Here is a 13,785-nt window from a genome sequence, read left to right as displayed (position 1 = left end):
TGTCCCTTCTACACAATTAGGTAAGCAACGCGCTTGTTTGCTATGAACCCCTAAATTCTAGCGGAAGAGGTTGATGGGGTTCCAACAAGTTTAACGCCTGCTGAGATTAGACCTTTTGCGCTCATAAAACTTGTGATTTTATGACTTTTGCCATTTCCTGCTTACAAGTTGTTCGCCACGACACAACAATACAAAACGACCACACAGACACATACACACACATATACATACATACATGCAAGCGCATGCAATAGCAAATATAGCAAATATCAGCAGCATAAATGTCGCGTCAACCAAACAACAGCAACAACAACAATGATGGCAAAATATTCGCCTGCTGGCTTTTGCTGCTCTAGTTGACTTGCAATTTCATTTCGGTGCTTCTTGAAATGTTTTTTCTTTTTCTTGGTTCTTTTTTTGGTGCAATTTCTTATCTAGATTCATGCTGCCACAACAAAGCGAAACAAAATCCGACCGAAAGTTGCATCAAAAAACATATTTCACATGTTCGCCCTCAACCACTGCGGCGGCTGCTTTGCCCATGGCATTCAAGCATGAGAGCATTCAAGCATTCATACTCGTTGTACTCGTACTGCTTGTGCAATCTCATTTTGTTTTCTTTGATTTCGCTTTTGTTGTACAACTTTTTACATACCATACACTTTGGTGTATTCTGCTTCTGCTCGCTGCTTTTTTCGAATTCCCTCAACAATTTTTATAGTAATTTCTAAACTTTTTCATCGTCAAAATGAGAGAATTGTGTAAGCACAAGAATATTGCCAGATTCTTCACATAAGTTTTGTCGTGCTGTTTCTTTATTCTTTCGTATTTTTTATGCATTTTACATACATTGGTATGCCGCCACACACCTGCTCCAGTGCCGCAGCTATTGTGTTATAACCGATAAACTTTGAAAATTGGTGGCAAAAAATTGCGCAAATTTCTTACTTGTCTGATTCTTGCTTTTTAATAAGCATAAAAAAGTTTGACTTCGCCCGAAACTCGAATGTGCGGGCAATTTATAATCTCTCTCCACTTAGTCGCTTGCATTTCAATGCTCACGCCTTCAAGCATTAGCAAAAGTAGTTGGAAAAGTTTTATTACACATGTGAATATCAAGCACACATTCATACATACTTGTACATCCATTGGATTTTACAAGCAGTTTAGTTCGAAATTAGAGCAGGTGCTTTAATCACCGGAAAACTTTTATAACTACTTGTACATTATGTTGTACTACCAGCAAAAGGGAAATTATATATTTTATTAAGACACTTCAAAGCTTAAGTCAATAAATTTCACTTGCATACTTCGGTATAAAAATTATTTCTGATGAAAAGCATCCATAAAATCCATGTGCCATTTTTCGTTGAACAGCAAAGACGCACACCGCAAATTATTAGCTGTGACATGTACCTAGAAATTATTTTAAAAAATTTTAACGCGTTGGGAATCTAAATACAATAGTTACGTCGTTAGTGGCATAGGTATGGACTAAATATCTGCTTAAATATGTACTAGATACTAGTGACTAGTTCTCATAGCTTAGAGGTATATGTTAAGAAGGAAGACTAACTACACTTTCTACATAAAATCAAAAAATAATTACTTCACTAGTTGGTTTTGTGGAAAAGATCATAACTCAGTTTATTTATTTCCACGAAGTCATCTAAGGACTCTTACGAGGCACCATTGCCCCACGGAGGATAAAATAATAGAGTTTTCGAAAATTTCTTTGAGATTTATTGGAAAAGTTCCTTCTTACCAAATAATTCGGGTACTCACAACCCGTCGTAAAGCATCGTAAAATCGTAAAATTATAAATTTTTACACTTGTTTAAAAAATTTTTTGTTGGATTTACACATTTGCAATCCTCAATGCTATGTTTTGGAATTGTTATAACTTTTAACTTTATGAGAGTGAGTTATGAGTGAAACCCTAAATAATAAAATAAAATTTCAATATAAATTTCACGAGTATACGGAATCATGTTGTCTTTAAATCGTCTAGAGTACTGCAAACGAATACCCGTAGATTCTTTGATAGGATAAATTGGCAAATATTTACAATTTCCAAAAATGAAGCATTCCTGAGGCTACGTAGTTGACTAAATGTTTATAAAGCTATTTTTGATGCATTGAGCTCTTAAAGAGAATACTTTACTTATGAGAAACCAACTGGATTTGGCACTGAACATGGAAGTATTTCGTCAAACTTTTTGTGGATTAATTTATTATATTTATATGTTCAAAAGCAGTTTAAGCATTGATTTTTTTTCTCTTTACTGGTGTAGACACCACGTTTATAGCCGAGTTAACAACAGCGTGGCAGTCGTTTTCTTCTTTTCACTATTTGGCGCTAATTTAAGATACCAAGTGCAACCAGGTCCTTCTCCACCTAATATATTCAACGGAGTGGAGGACTTGCGCTTATTCTGCTTTCCGACGGGTACTGAAACGAAGTCCTTCAAAGCTGGAGTGTTCTCCTTCCGAACAGCATGACCTAGCCAGCGCAGCCGCTCTCTCTGCATACAGCAGGATGGGAATAATGAGGGACTTCTCATCTGCCTATTCAGTTCAAAGTAGCACCTGTTGGCAAGAGTTATTCTGCTTTGGATTTCAAAAAAGAGTTATATAATCATAAACAACTATAATTTTAAGGTTCGAAAAATCGTGGCTCATATCTACACGGAAGATTAGAAATAGCCAGTCGACAGATACAGCAAATTATTGATCAAAAATGGAAAGTTTTCTTCTCAGGAAGCGTTGTCTTCAGGCTTGAGAACAAAAAAGTTGATGAAAGCAGGTCCGTTAAATGTGAGGGTTATGGAAGTAATTCACTGCAAACTTCCAATGTGTTCATTGATTTGTCATACGGTGAACCAGACAAATATGACATTTTAGTGTTATAAGAAAGAAAGGCAGCTGTTTTGATCAACTAGTTTTCTGTTTTTCTCTTTTGGTCTCTTTTGAACATTTTTACTCTGGTATCTTCAAGGTTAGACTAACTAAAAGTCATATCGATTTTCACACTACCCAATGAGAATAAAAACAGCAGTATAGTCAAATATTTCTATAAATAGTATAGCTAGCCAGATTTTGGAGTAAACTAAAACAATTTAGCAAAGATTTTACCGATATAGTGCTTTATTTCCTTGTTAGAGGACACAAACTTGAATAATTCTTAAAGCTTTAAGTAAGCTTTTAGTATAAAACTATATATCTGGGTTTGAGTAGTATAAAAAATTATTAATATAAATTTCCATTCTCTTTTAACTCCCGATGAACGCTCAGCACAACCTAAAATAATAACTTTCTCCCCTTCATATATTATTCTGAACAATGTCTTAATAAAATATTTGACATAACATCTTGTAAACACATACATATATCTTTGAATAAATAAATAATGAACTACAACTCATTCTATTTGGACTTTTCTTCGTATTTGCAGAGCCGTCTTCATTGCAGACCAAAGATTTCTGGCGCTAAAGCAACCGGACAAATTCTGGACGCTGCAAATAAAATACGTACAAGCAAGAGATGCGGGCGCCTACGAGTGTCAAGTGTCAACGGAGCCAAAAGTTAGCGCCCGAGTGCACTTGCAAGTGGTTGGTAAGTTGCAAACAACTTTCATTTTATTGCAGCAGCGGCGAAGGCGGCGCTGGCAGCGGTGGCAGCGGCAGCCAAAACTTATGCAATTAAGTGAAGGAAAGCAAAAAGAAAGTTCTGCTTTCAGCTTGCGGCTTTAACCATTGAGTCTAAGTCAATTCTAAGCAAACGAGGAAAGGTTAAGTGTGGTGTCAGTACACAAACACATGTTCACCTATGAACTATGTGTTGTTGTTATCACTTTTGTTTTGTCACAAGCGATTTGTTTCTATGTTGCTGTGATACCTTCTCACACATAAATGCACTTTAATATTTATCAGGTCTTGAGTTCACATATTTACGGAGTTAGTCGCATAAGTTTGCCACAAGAGGAGAACTGAGTCCCTAGTGAGGGCAGAACGGATTTTGATTGTGTGCAGCTAGTTTTATTTAGTTTTAGTTTTTTCGCGTAATAGAGGTATTCAACTAGTGACTCAGTTAGCTCTCTGTGCCTCATAGGACGCCAGATCTAGAGTAACGTCTTGATAAGATAAGACCTTTACCTCGTAGCAATCACAAAAATAATTAACTGTGACACTTCTGACTTGAAGTAGTTAGTAACAGCGCCTAAATTTAGACTTCAGTTTATTAAGATCACTGTTTGGAAGTCAAAATGACGTTATAGGTCATATATCTGACGTATTTATATAAAGCTTAGTATTTCTATCGGGTTTGTTTATATCCTAAGCAGGTTCTATGAAGTTTGGCACGATGCTTGTAACACCCAGAAGAAAACCTCAAGACTCTGTAAAATATATACACACATGATCAGCATGTTCAGTTCAGGCGATTTATAGATACATGTCCATTTGTCCGTCAGTCTGTCTATTTATATACTATATAGTCCTACAATTTTTGAGTTATCGATCTGCAATTTTGTACCTGTCGCACGGTCGATATAGAAACACTATGGCATATAATTGCCGTCCAAACTGAACAACGGAATGAAGTGCTTGCATGGAGAACTATATCATTTGACGAGATATTTTCACGAAACTTATCAGGGGTTAATATCTAAGGCAGTATTGTAATCTCCAAAGAAATTGCTCAGATCGTTTCACTGTAACATAAAACTGTCATAGAAACTGAACGACCAAAGTTCTTGTAAGAAACCTTTTGTAAGTTAAGGGTATTCTTACTTCGGTGCAACCGAAGTTAACGTTTTTTCTACTTTCACTCAGTTCTCTCTCGCTACCCAACTACTTCGTCACATATGTATGTGTGAAACAGCAGCGCCAAACTCGCACACACACACACGTCGTCACATCTATTCATTCACAAGCTCGAATGCGCCGGCATTGCGGTGCCATACATTTAAATTTACTTTGAGAATTTAATTTTAATTGTGGCTAGAATGTATTGAAAAGTCAGAGTCCAACTGCCTAACGGTCATGACAAAGAAACTTTTGCATAGCCAAAAGCTTTTAACAAGAAAACTTTTCGCCGCCCCTAACGGTTAGGAATTTAATGGCAAAGAGAAGAATGTCTTATTTAGTTCAGCTTCGGCAGAAGTCGCTGCTTGAGTCGGTCATACATACATACATATATTTGCGTGTGTATGTGGGTATGTGTGGCTTGCAGTAATAACACAATAACACATATGTATGTATGTCTCCAGCTCCTTCGCCCGATGCTGTGTACTCAGCTTCGCAGTTATATAATAACAATATAACAAAAGCAAGCGAAAACACAAACAAATACGTGAAAAAAAAAATAGAAATGAACGAAAGTTCAACTTCCAACTAATATTTGGTCATGTGTGAAAAGTGCAAGTGTTGAACGCTTCAAAAGTTTCCTAAATATTTCTTCGGGCAATGCTCGAAGTGGGTGTGTCGCTGTCAGTAGTTGTTCCGATAATTGACTTTTAGTGGTTTTTCGTAGAATTTTCGAAATTACTGTTATTTTGTTAAACATTTGGTGTGTGTTCACCAAAAAGTTTTGAAAGTTATTCCAATAGTAAATATTAAAATGCAAGCGTGTGTGCTCAATGTGTCGGAAGCTGGCACTTAACTCATCATTACATATTCTCTTACGGATATGTGGCTTCACAGTTATGCTTTACTCTTTGAAATAATAATAATAAATCTTCAAAAAGATATGTAAATCTAAACCCATAAATTTTACTGTTTTTCTTTGCTCTCACAAGATTCCGCCCCTAATAAGTAATGTACATTTACCCCTAACCAAATATTTACTTGCTTGCTCCAGTACATTTTTCTAACTTTATTAAATTATTATTTTTTTTTTTTAATTAAGCAAATTTAAAATTTCACTCTTTTATTATTTTTTTTAAGCATGACTTATCTTTTTATTCGCCTTTATTCATTGTACTTTAATAATATTATATTCCTGGTCACGTAATATTCTTCCCCAATACATACCTACAATTATGCCCATACATGCTTGAAATAAATCCACAAGGGCTTCAGATACCTTTATGTGTGACCGAAACAAATGAGCCGTGGAAAATATGCTGTAAATGACAGAAACACAAATACTTAGGTAATTTGTTCGCAAATGAGGCAGGGAAAGCACGTAAGCCGGCCGAAGATCAACCCCGCCGAAAGCACACACGCACTGAAAATGAAAGCAAACATATGCAAAAGAAATCGAGCGGAAATACCAGATTTAACATTGGTTCCTCAACAACAACAACAAACGAGTTAACACAGAAACGTGTACGCGTGAAGCTGGTGAAACACACAAAAGGAGGGTCTCAATGACAAAACGAAGGCAATAAATGCAAATTGCTCTCCACCTATTCGGCGAATGGAGAAAGTCGGTGGGAGTAAGTATAAATATAGGAGGAGTTCATATTTGTATTGGTTCGTTTTTTTTTCTGGTTTTGCTTCATGGCAATTTTTGAGGAAGAGAGGGAATACTTCAACACTTCTAGTGTACCAAAACACACTTTAATTAGTACAGATAAATACTCGAAAGCAATATAAACGCAGCTGAAATTTTCGAAAGCCTTTAAAGTTTGGGATTGCGATTGGAAAGAGAAGAAACGCAAAATCATTGCAAGGGCACAGCTACTTACTAGCTAGTTGAGAGCGCATAAAACATGCGAAATACTTAGTTAGCGGTTTGAGTATAAAGGAAAGACCCTAGTAAGGTTCCTCTTTCCGCATTAGTAGTTCTAAATGGACATTGCTCAATAGCCATTCATGCGATAGGTCTAATGAAGTTGTATGGATAAGTATGAGGCGGAAATATGTAGGCACCTACTCCCTCATTGTCCAGCCGTTGCAAAACTTTTTGGATGAAACATTCTGGTAGTCTTACCCTCGGTTAATCAGGGGACAAAACTGAAACTCTCATTAGCCGTCTCAGCAAATTTTTAAAAGGCTTTCTCGAAATATATGGGTATTATGATAAATTACATTGTGACAAAAAAGTACTAGGAAATTGTAAATAAAACGCAAAATAATATGTAATGCACATATGCCAACGATTTTTCCAGTTCTCGAAACACTTTTGCTGCAAATTTTGAAGCTTTATCGACTGAAATCGGGATCAAGAATGCATTTCTATAACAAGAAAAAATCATACGGAGTCTAATCATTCGAACGGAATCGCGAGAGATGTTGAACTCTCTTGCCGTCTCTGTCACACTTGCCTGACGATTTTCTGACACCATATTCATCACTTTGTTTTTAATATTTTCATGAGTTGAAGAGGTCGAAGGTCGTTCAGAACGAGGCATGTCTTTAACGATCTCTCGAAAAAGGTCTTTGAAGGCCTTCGTAGGCTTGTTTTTGATAAAACTGTATTACCATAAGGCTTTTCCAACGTTTCGAACATGAAATTTGGTTAGAAATACAAAATTTGAAACGAATTCTTTCTTCGAAATTTTTATCCACTGCAAAAATCGCCACGCACTACTGAGGTGTACCGACTTAAGCAGCTGCTGTAAACAAACTGGTTGACAGTTCGTGCTCCTATTTGGTAGAGTAATTAAGGACAGTCCTACCAACTAAGCAAAATACAGATTTTTTGAAATATCATTTACCCGGCTAATTTAATTACAATTTCCGGTTGCTTTTTTGGCAAAATGTATATCGGAGTTTCAAGTAACACAACAGACCGGCGTTCAAAGCTGTCCAATCGACTTTTTAGCCTATCCTAAATGAGACCTCTGTTAAAATCGACCTGCTATCTAACTTAATCCAAGTGAGATCCTTGTTAAGATTGATCCCTTAACCTAACCCATTTAGACTTGTGCGACATGCCAAGTTTACCTTAAAATATTACAAGTATTTGTGAAATTGAACACAAAAACTGTGAGAGTATCAAGCTAGGAAAATATATAGTTAATTATATTGAAAGGCTAATGAGTTACTGTGAGCGGTTGGGCGCTAAAGGTGAAACTTTATTAGCGTTATAACAAATAAATATCTCCTTAAAATATTATTCAAATTGTTTTTACTTGAAAATTTTTAACTAAGTAAATGTAATCTCCGTTTTGCGAAAAACTATTTGAACCATTTCTTCTTTGGTCTCATCTTATAATAATTGCGGTAATTAATATTTAAGTTTAAGGTATTAAAAAACAAAAAACAAAATATTTTTTTCTGATTTATTTTGTACTTTGTCTTTATGTAAATGGCCGAGTTTACATCAATTGTTTTGAACACAAGAACATTATTAATAAAATCTAGCTAAGAGATAAGACCGTAAAGATCTAAGCTACTTCCTTCCGAACTCTAATTGTTTTGTATTATTTATCTTGATTCTATTATCTTGAAATAAGCTACCTATTTACACTCCAACTGAAGAAAACTTTTTCCTGTTGGGTAGTTTGTATATTTTCTCTCAACCGCTTGTTCTGGTGAATTCCGCAGTCATTCTGGGCTGTAGATAATGCGAGAACAAAGCAATGCTTATCAACACAAGCATACCTATACACATACTACTTAAATTATTATGTAGGTAAGTATATAGGTATAAATAGTTGAAAAACAAACAGCGTGTGGTCGTTGCGACAAGCTCTTTGTCGTTGTAAATGGCAGCAAGCGGCACAATGGATATTAAAGTGTATTTTTTCTGCATACAACATGTGCGGTGCTCCGGAGAAAATGTCGCAAAAAATGCAAATATGATAACGACAACGGGCTATGCGGCGCTGAATAGCAATGCTGCCATGAATGGCAAAAAAAAAAGGACAAAGCGGAAATTCAATTTGTATGTCGGAAATGTGAAGTGATTATGCGGATTAAGCAGCGCGACACAACTTTTTTGCACGGACCACGTGGTTATAGGTGTTAAATAAAAAATAAATTATTGAAAAATTTTTTTTTTTTGCTTTCTAAAGAAGAAAAAGGGAATTGTATATGAAATATTTGTGGGTAGAAATATATGAATAATTTTAATTAGCCACAAAGGCCGCTTTACTTCGTTATGTAGAGCTGTGCTGACTGTCAGTGCGGTACGCAAACTAATACCACAGTTATTGAGTTATAAGACTGAAATTTTGCACACGCTCTTTTCTCACCAAGAAACTGTTCAATTGTTGAAACCGCCCATATCGGATGACTATAGCATATAGCTGCCATACAAACTGAACGATCTAAAGCAAGTGATGTCATAAAAAACTTTTTCATTTGATGAAATATCTTCAAGAAATTCGGCTTAGATTATTGTCTAAAAAAATTGTGAATCTGCGAAGAAATTAGCTCGAGTCACTATAGCACATAACTGGCATACAAAATGTGCGATCGAATGCAAGTGCTTCTGAGGAATATTTTGTATTTATGAAGAGTAAGTATTATAGCTTTCGTTTAAAATTGATTTTATCATAAACTTTAACTTTGGCTTGAACAAATTTGAACATAAAACATGATGTCATTTTTCGAAAAGCTATTATAATTTCAGTTCAATGGTGGTTAACAAACATCGTCAGCCTAGCAAATAATAAAACTTTTTCTTTGGCAGGAAAAATATCACTTATAGGTAGAGAGCTGTGGGAAATGCAGAGGCATCTCAGTCTAAACTCAAGAACCAAAAATGTCGTGTGGTGAACTAAGCGTTACCCATTAAAGCAAATATTGATTCTAGCTACGTTTTATACAGACTGATGATGGCGTTGTTTCTAAATGTTCAGCAAACTGTCAACCTTCGAATTTCTCGATAATCACATCAAAATTTGCAAGCAGTGCTTCCTTGAAGCTTCGTAAAAAAAGTATGCAATAATCCTAATGTTGCACCATTGAGCTTTGATAGACACCATCTGTTGAGATTCCCAGTGGAGGAGCGCTGCCCATGTTAAAATAAGAGATTGAAACAAAAACCACCACCTGGAACACCCTGTATACATACATACACTTACTAACATCTACTTACAAACAGTCGTGCTGTGGCACCAGTGTGTTCAAGCAGATTGATATAAACTACAACCAATGTAAGACTAAGTTTTCTAGATAGAAAAAGCACACGCAAACTCACATAAATACATATACAAGTATATGAAACGATTTGTTGTTGCGCACGTCAGCAAGGCAAATTTTGCATTCACGCTTCCTTCTACGTTTTGCTAGTACGTGTTAATGCCACAGCTGCTATTCTCCGAAAAAGATTTCACTTGCGCATTCGTAACAGCTGCGCTTCGCTACCGTAACGTAATGCCAACTGATTGCTACAGCCACATTGCAAATGTGAAATCCTCGAAATCTTCATCCATTTTTATTTCTCGCAATTGAGTTACTACACACCCACACACACGCACAAACACACATATACATATGTACATGTAATATATTTATTTATTCGACAAGTGTGTGGTGGCAGAAAAGTTTTAGAAATGCACATGTAACACCTCATCGAACATGTGGCCTTGCGTGTGTGTGTGTGTGTGTGTACACAACCAGAAGCATACTCACATTTGTGTATTTGTGTGGTCGTGGTACGTGTCCTACGTGCCAGGCAGTTGTTAATTTAGTTTATTGCTTCACATTCAATTGTTATAAGTGTGACAAGCTGCTGTCGCTGCCGTTGCTGCCACAGCTCACCTGTATTTTTCTCGATATTATTCTCCTCAGCATTCAGCATTTCTATCATTGCAAATAAATATTTCACACTTATATTTACAATATTTTCGTGCCTTTCTAATTCTAGTGCCACGCACCGAAATTGTCGGCGGACCCGAACGTTTAGTGAAGGCGGGCAGCACTGTCGTGTTGCGCTGTATCGTTCGCGGTGCCCTGGAGCCGCCCACCTTCATCATGTGGTATCACAGTACGGAGCAAATCACCAGCGATTCAACACGTTATCGCACACAAGTTGACCGAAATATACCCGAAATTGAAGGCGATGCCCATAGTACGGTAAGTGAAGTAGCAGCGTTACTTTATACAAATTTGTTTAGATGTTTAAGACTACAGCGTCAAAGAAGGTATTTTGTAAATTTCTGAATCCGTTGGTGTATATATATTAAATTCCAACTTCATGAGCAAGGACAATAAGAAATATTTCATAAAACAGTATGCTTATTACAGCTGACATCCATAAAAATAAGGAACCAACATCACATCCAAACACTATATCAGTTTTATATACCGATATTCGCTATCTAACAGTTGTAATCTTTTTTGGAAATATTCGAAGTCGAAAAAGTTCTTTCGTATTTTGTCAATAGATGTTGCTGCAATCGTATATCTCCAGTGCTATCAATCACATTGTGTCATACCATATTTAATTGGAAAGGTGAGGTTTCAAGCTTCATTTAGCCAAAAGCAAATTAAATCGGGAAAGTTGAAAAAAAGTTACAGCTGGTCAAAAATTAGTGAAAATAATGAAGAAATATGCTCTATTTTGAAATTTCATGGACCGAATTAGCATCTGCGAATCTTTGCTCAAACGAAATGAAATCGAACTATTTCTGAAACGAATGATAACAGGAGACGAAAGGTGCTTCAAATATGACAATAATGTGCGAAAAAGAACATGGTACAGCGTGGTGAAGCTCAGCAAATATTCGCAAAACCAGGATTGACGCCTCGAAAGATTATACTGAGAGTTTGGTGGGATTGGAAAGGAATCTTCCACTATGAACTGCTACAGCCTGGTCGAACGATTGATTCTACATTTTACTGTCAACAACTGATAAGATTGAGGCAAGCAATCGATAAAGAATGGCCAGCACTGAACAACAGAAAGGTCTTCCTCTTCCATCAGGACAACGCTAGGTCAAACATATCTTTGATGACTCGGGAAAAACTGGGAGAGCTTGGCTGGGAAGTTTTGATGCATCCACCATATAGCCCTGATCTTGCACCATCGGACTACCATTTGTTTCGGTCAATGCAGAACTTTCTTAATGGAGTAAAGTTGGCTTGCAGAGAAGCCTGTGAAAATTACTTGTCGCAGTTTTTCGCCGAGAAATCAGAAAAGTTTTACACTGATGGAATAATGTGGCAAAAAGTGGTCGACCAACATGGTACATATTTTTTTTAATAAAATTCATTATAAATATAAAAAATAAGTTAAAATTTGATTAGAAATACGAAAAGACTTTTTCGACTACCGAATATTATGAAGTTTGGAAGCCACCAGCTACCAATTCCAGAGCATTTTATCAATTTGCAGTCATTTATCATCATTTAAAAGTTCAACATAAGAGGATGGCTCGTGCTAACAAATATTTTGTGTTTTAACCTAAAATCTAAATCAAAAGACACTTACACAGCGTACTGAAACTTAGGCATAGTCGTTAACTCAAACAGTTTATCTTTTGATACATATCTTAAGAAATTAAGATAATATTTATATATATCGCCTCACGAAGTTAAATTTTTCTGAAATTTATTTAAATATATGCAAAAAAGATATTATCGCTGTCAGCTGCATGGCACACTCGCATATGTAAATGTGAGTAAGCACATATATATATATACTTCAAAGCCTCTCCATGAAGCCTTAAGGAAATGTCTACAAGATAAACAAATAAGCTCGCAATCTCGTTAAAGCATTACCCATATTATCATAAACGTTCAGCAATAAATCGGTGTATTATGCAACAACTAAAATATATATGTGCATACATATTTAATATTAATTTATGTGCTTACCCAAATACACAGCTACAATTGTACATTCGTGTTGCTGTAGATTGCTCTCGTTTATGGCCAAACATTTTTGTTTGATCATCGGCTTAGTGGAAATGCCAAGTCACCTGTTCCTTTGTCGCATATCAGCCGCATTTAATCCATATTTATTATTAAGCAACAGCAGCACGACTGTCAGCATCAGCAATGACAGCCAATTAGGGTATATCGAATGACTGCTGTGCAAGAATAAGCAATAAAGTTAAGCTAAATCCAAATGTAAACACAAATAAAGCAACTTTTTTACGTTTATTTATTAAATTTAATACTTTAGAATACAGCTGTGGGGGATGAAAACGGCTGTGGGTGCGTACAAGGCTTTGATTTCATTCCGTTACAACTTGCTGCAACTTAGCACTTGAAGTCAGCACTAAAGCAATAATCGTAATGCCTAAAGTCTTTGCAAGTAGAAAGTGGACGTTCTTTAATTGAATTCAGCTTTTGATGTTTGCACGAGGGATGATGTACATATATTTACATTAGTATAATTGAAAACTTGGCGTTAGATTTTTGATCTCCATTTGAAATATTATTTCTTCACTGCAGCTTCCACTAATTTGTATTCAGCCACGGCGAGCTGCTACTCGCTAACTTGCTCGCCTGGTGAATCAATATAATACAGTTGCTCGCAATAGTGACATAGCACTCTCTCTTGGTAACTCTCTTCCTCATTCCCTTAGCTCTCTTTTTCGTTCGGAGCTCAAAACTGTAAGACGCTGAATTTTACAAAACTTAGTTGTAGCTTATAGAGGGTGATTTTTTAAGAGCTTGATAACTTTTTTTAAAAAAAAACGCACAAAATTTGCAAAATCTCATCGGTTCTTTATTTGAAACGTTAGATTGGTTCATGACATTTACTTTTTGAAGATAATTTCATTTAAATGTTGACCGCGGCTGCGTCTTAGGTGGTCCATTCGGAAAGTCCAATTTTGGGCAACTTTTTCGAGCATTTCGGCCGGAATAGCCCGAATTTCTTCGGAAATGTTGTCTTCCAAAGCTGGAATAGTTGCTGGCTTATTTCTGTAGACTTTAG

At 36.1% G+C, this 13,785-nt stretch overlaps 1 protein-coding gene across 3 annotated transcripts in view; it reads left to right on the top strand.

Moving 5' to 3' along the window:
* LOC105230214 (zwei Ig domain protein zig-8) overlaps positions 1-13,785 on the top strand; it is a 183,939-nt gene that overhangs the window by 155,419 nt on the left and 14,735 nt on the right. For all 3 annotated transcript variants that reach the window (XM_049449037.1, XM_049449035.1, XM_049449036.1), the window contains 2 exons: positions 3,455-3,615; positions 10,765-10,973. In XM_049449037.1, the coding sequence (XP_049304994.1) occupies positions 3,455-3,615; positions 10,765-10,973 (370 nt within the window). The remainder of the gene's footprint in view (positions 1-3,454; positions 3,616-10,764; positions 10,974-13,785) is intronic.

The sequence above is a fragment of the Bactrocera dorsalis genome, chromosome 2 (assembly GCF_023373825.1).
Source record: "Bactrocera dorsalis isolate Fly_Bdor chromosome 2, ASM2337382v1, whole genome shotgun sequence".
In the NCBI taxonomy this organism is placed as follows: Eukaryota; Metazoa; Arthropoda; class Insecta; order Diptera; family Tephritidae; genus Bactrocera; species Bactrocera dorsalis.
The sequence above is the reverse complement of the archived record's forward strand: the minus strand, read 5'-3'. Positions and strand labels throughout refer to the sequence as shown.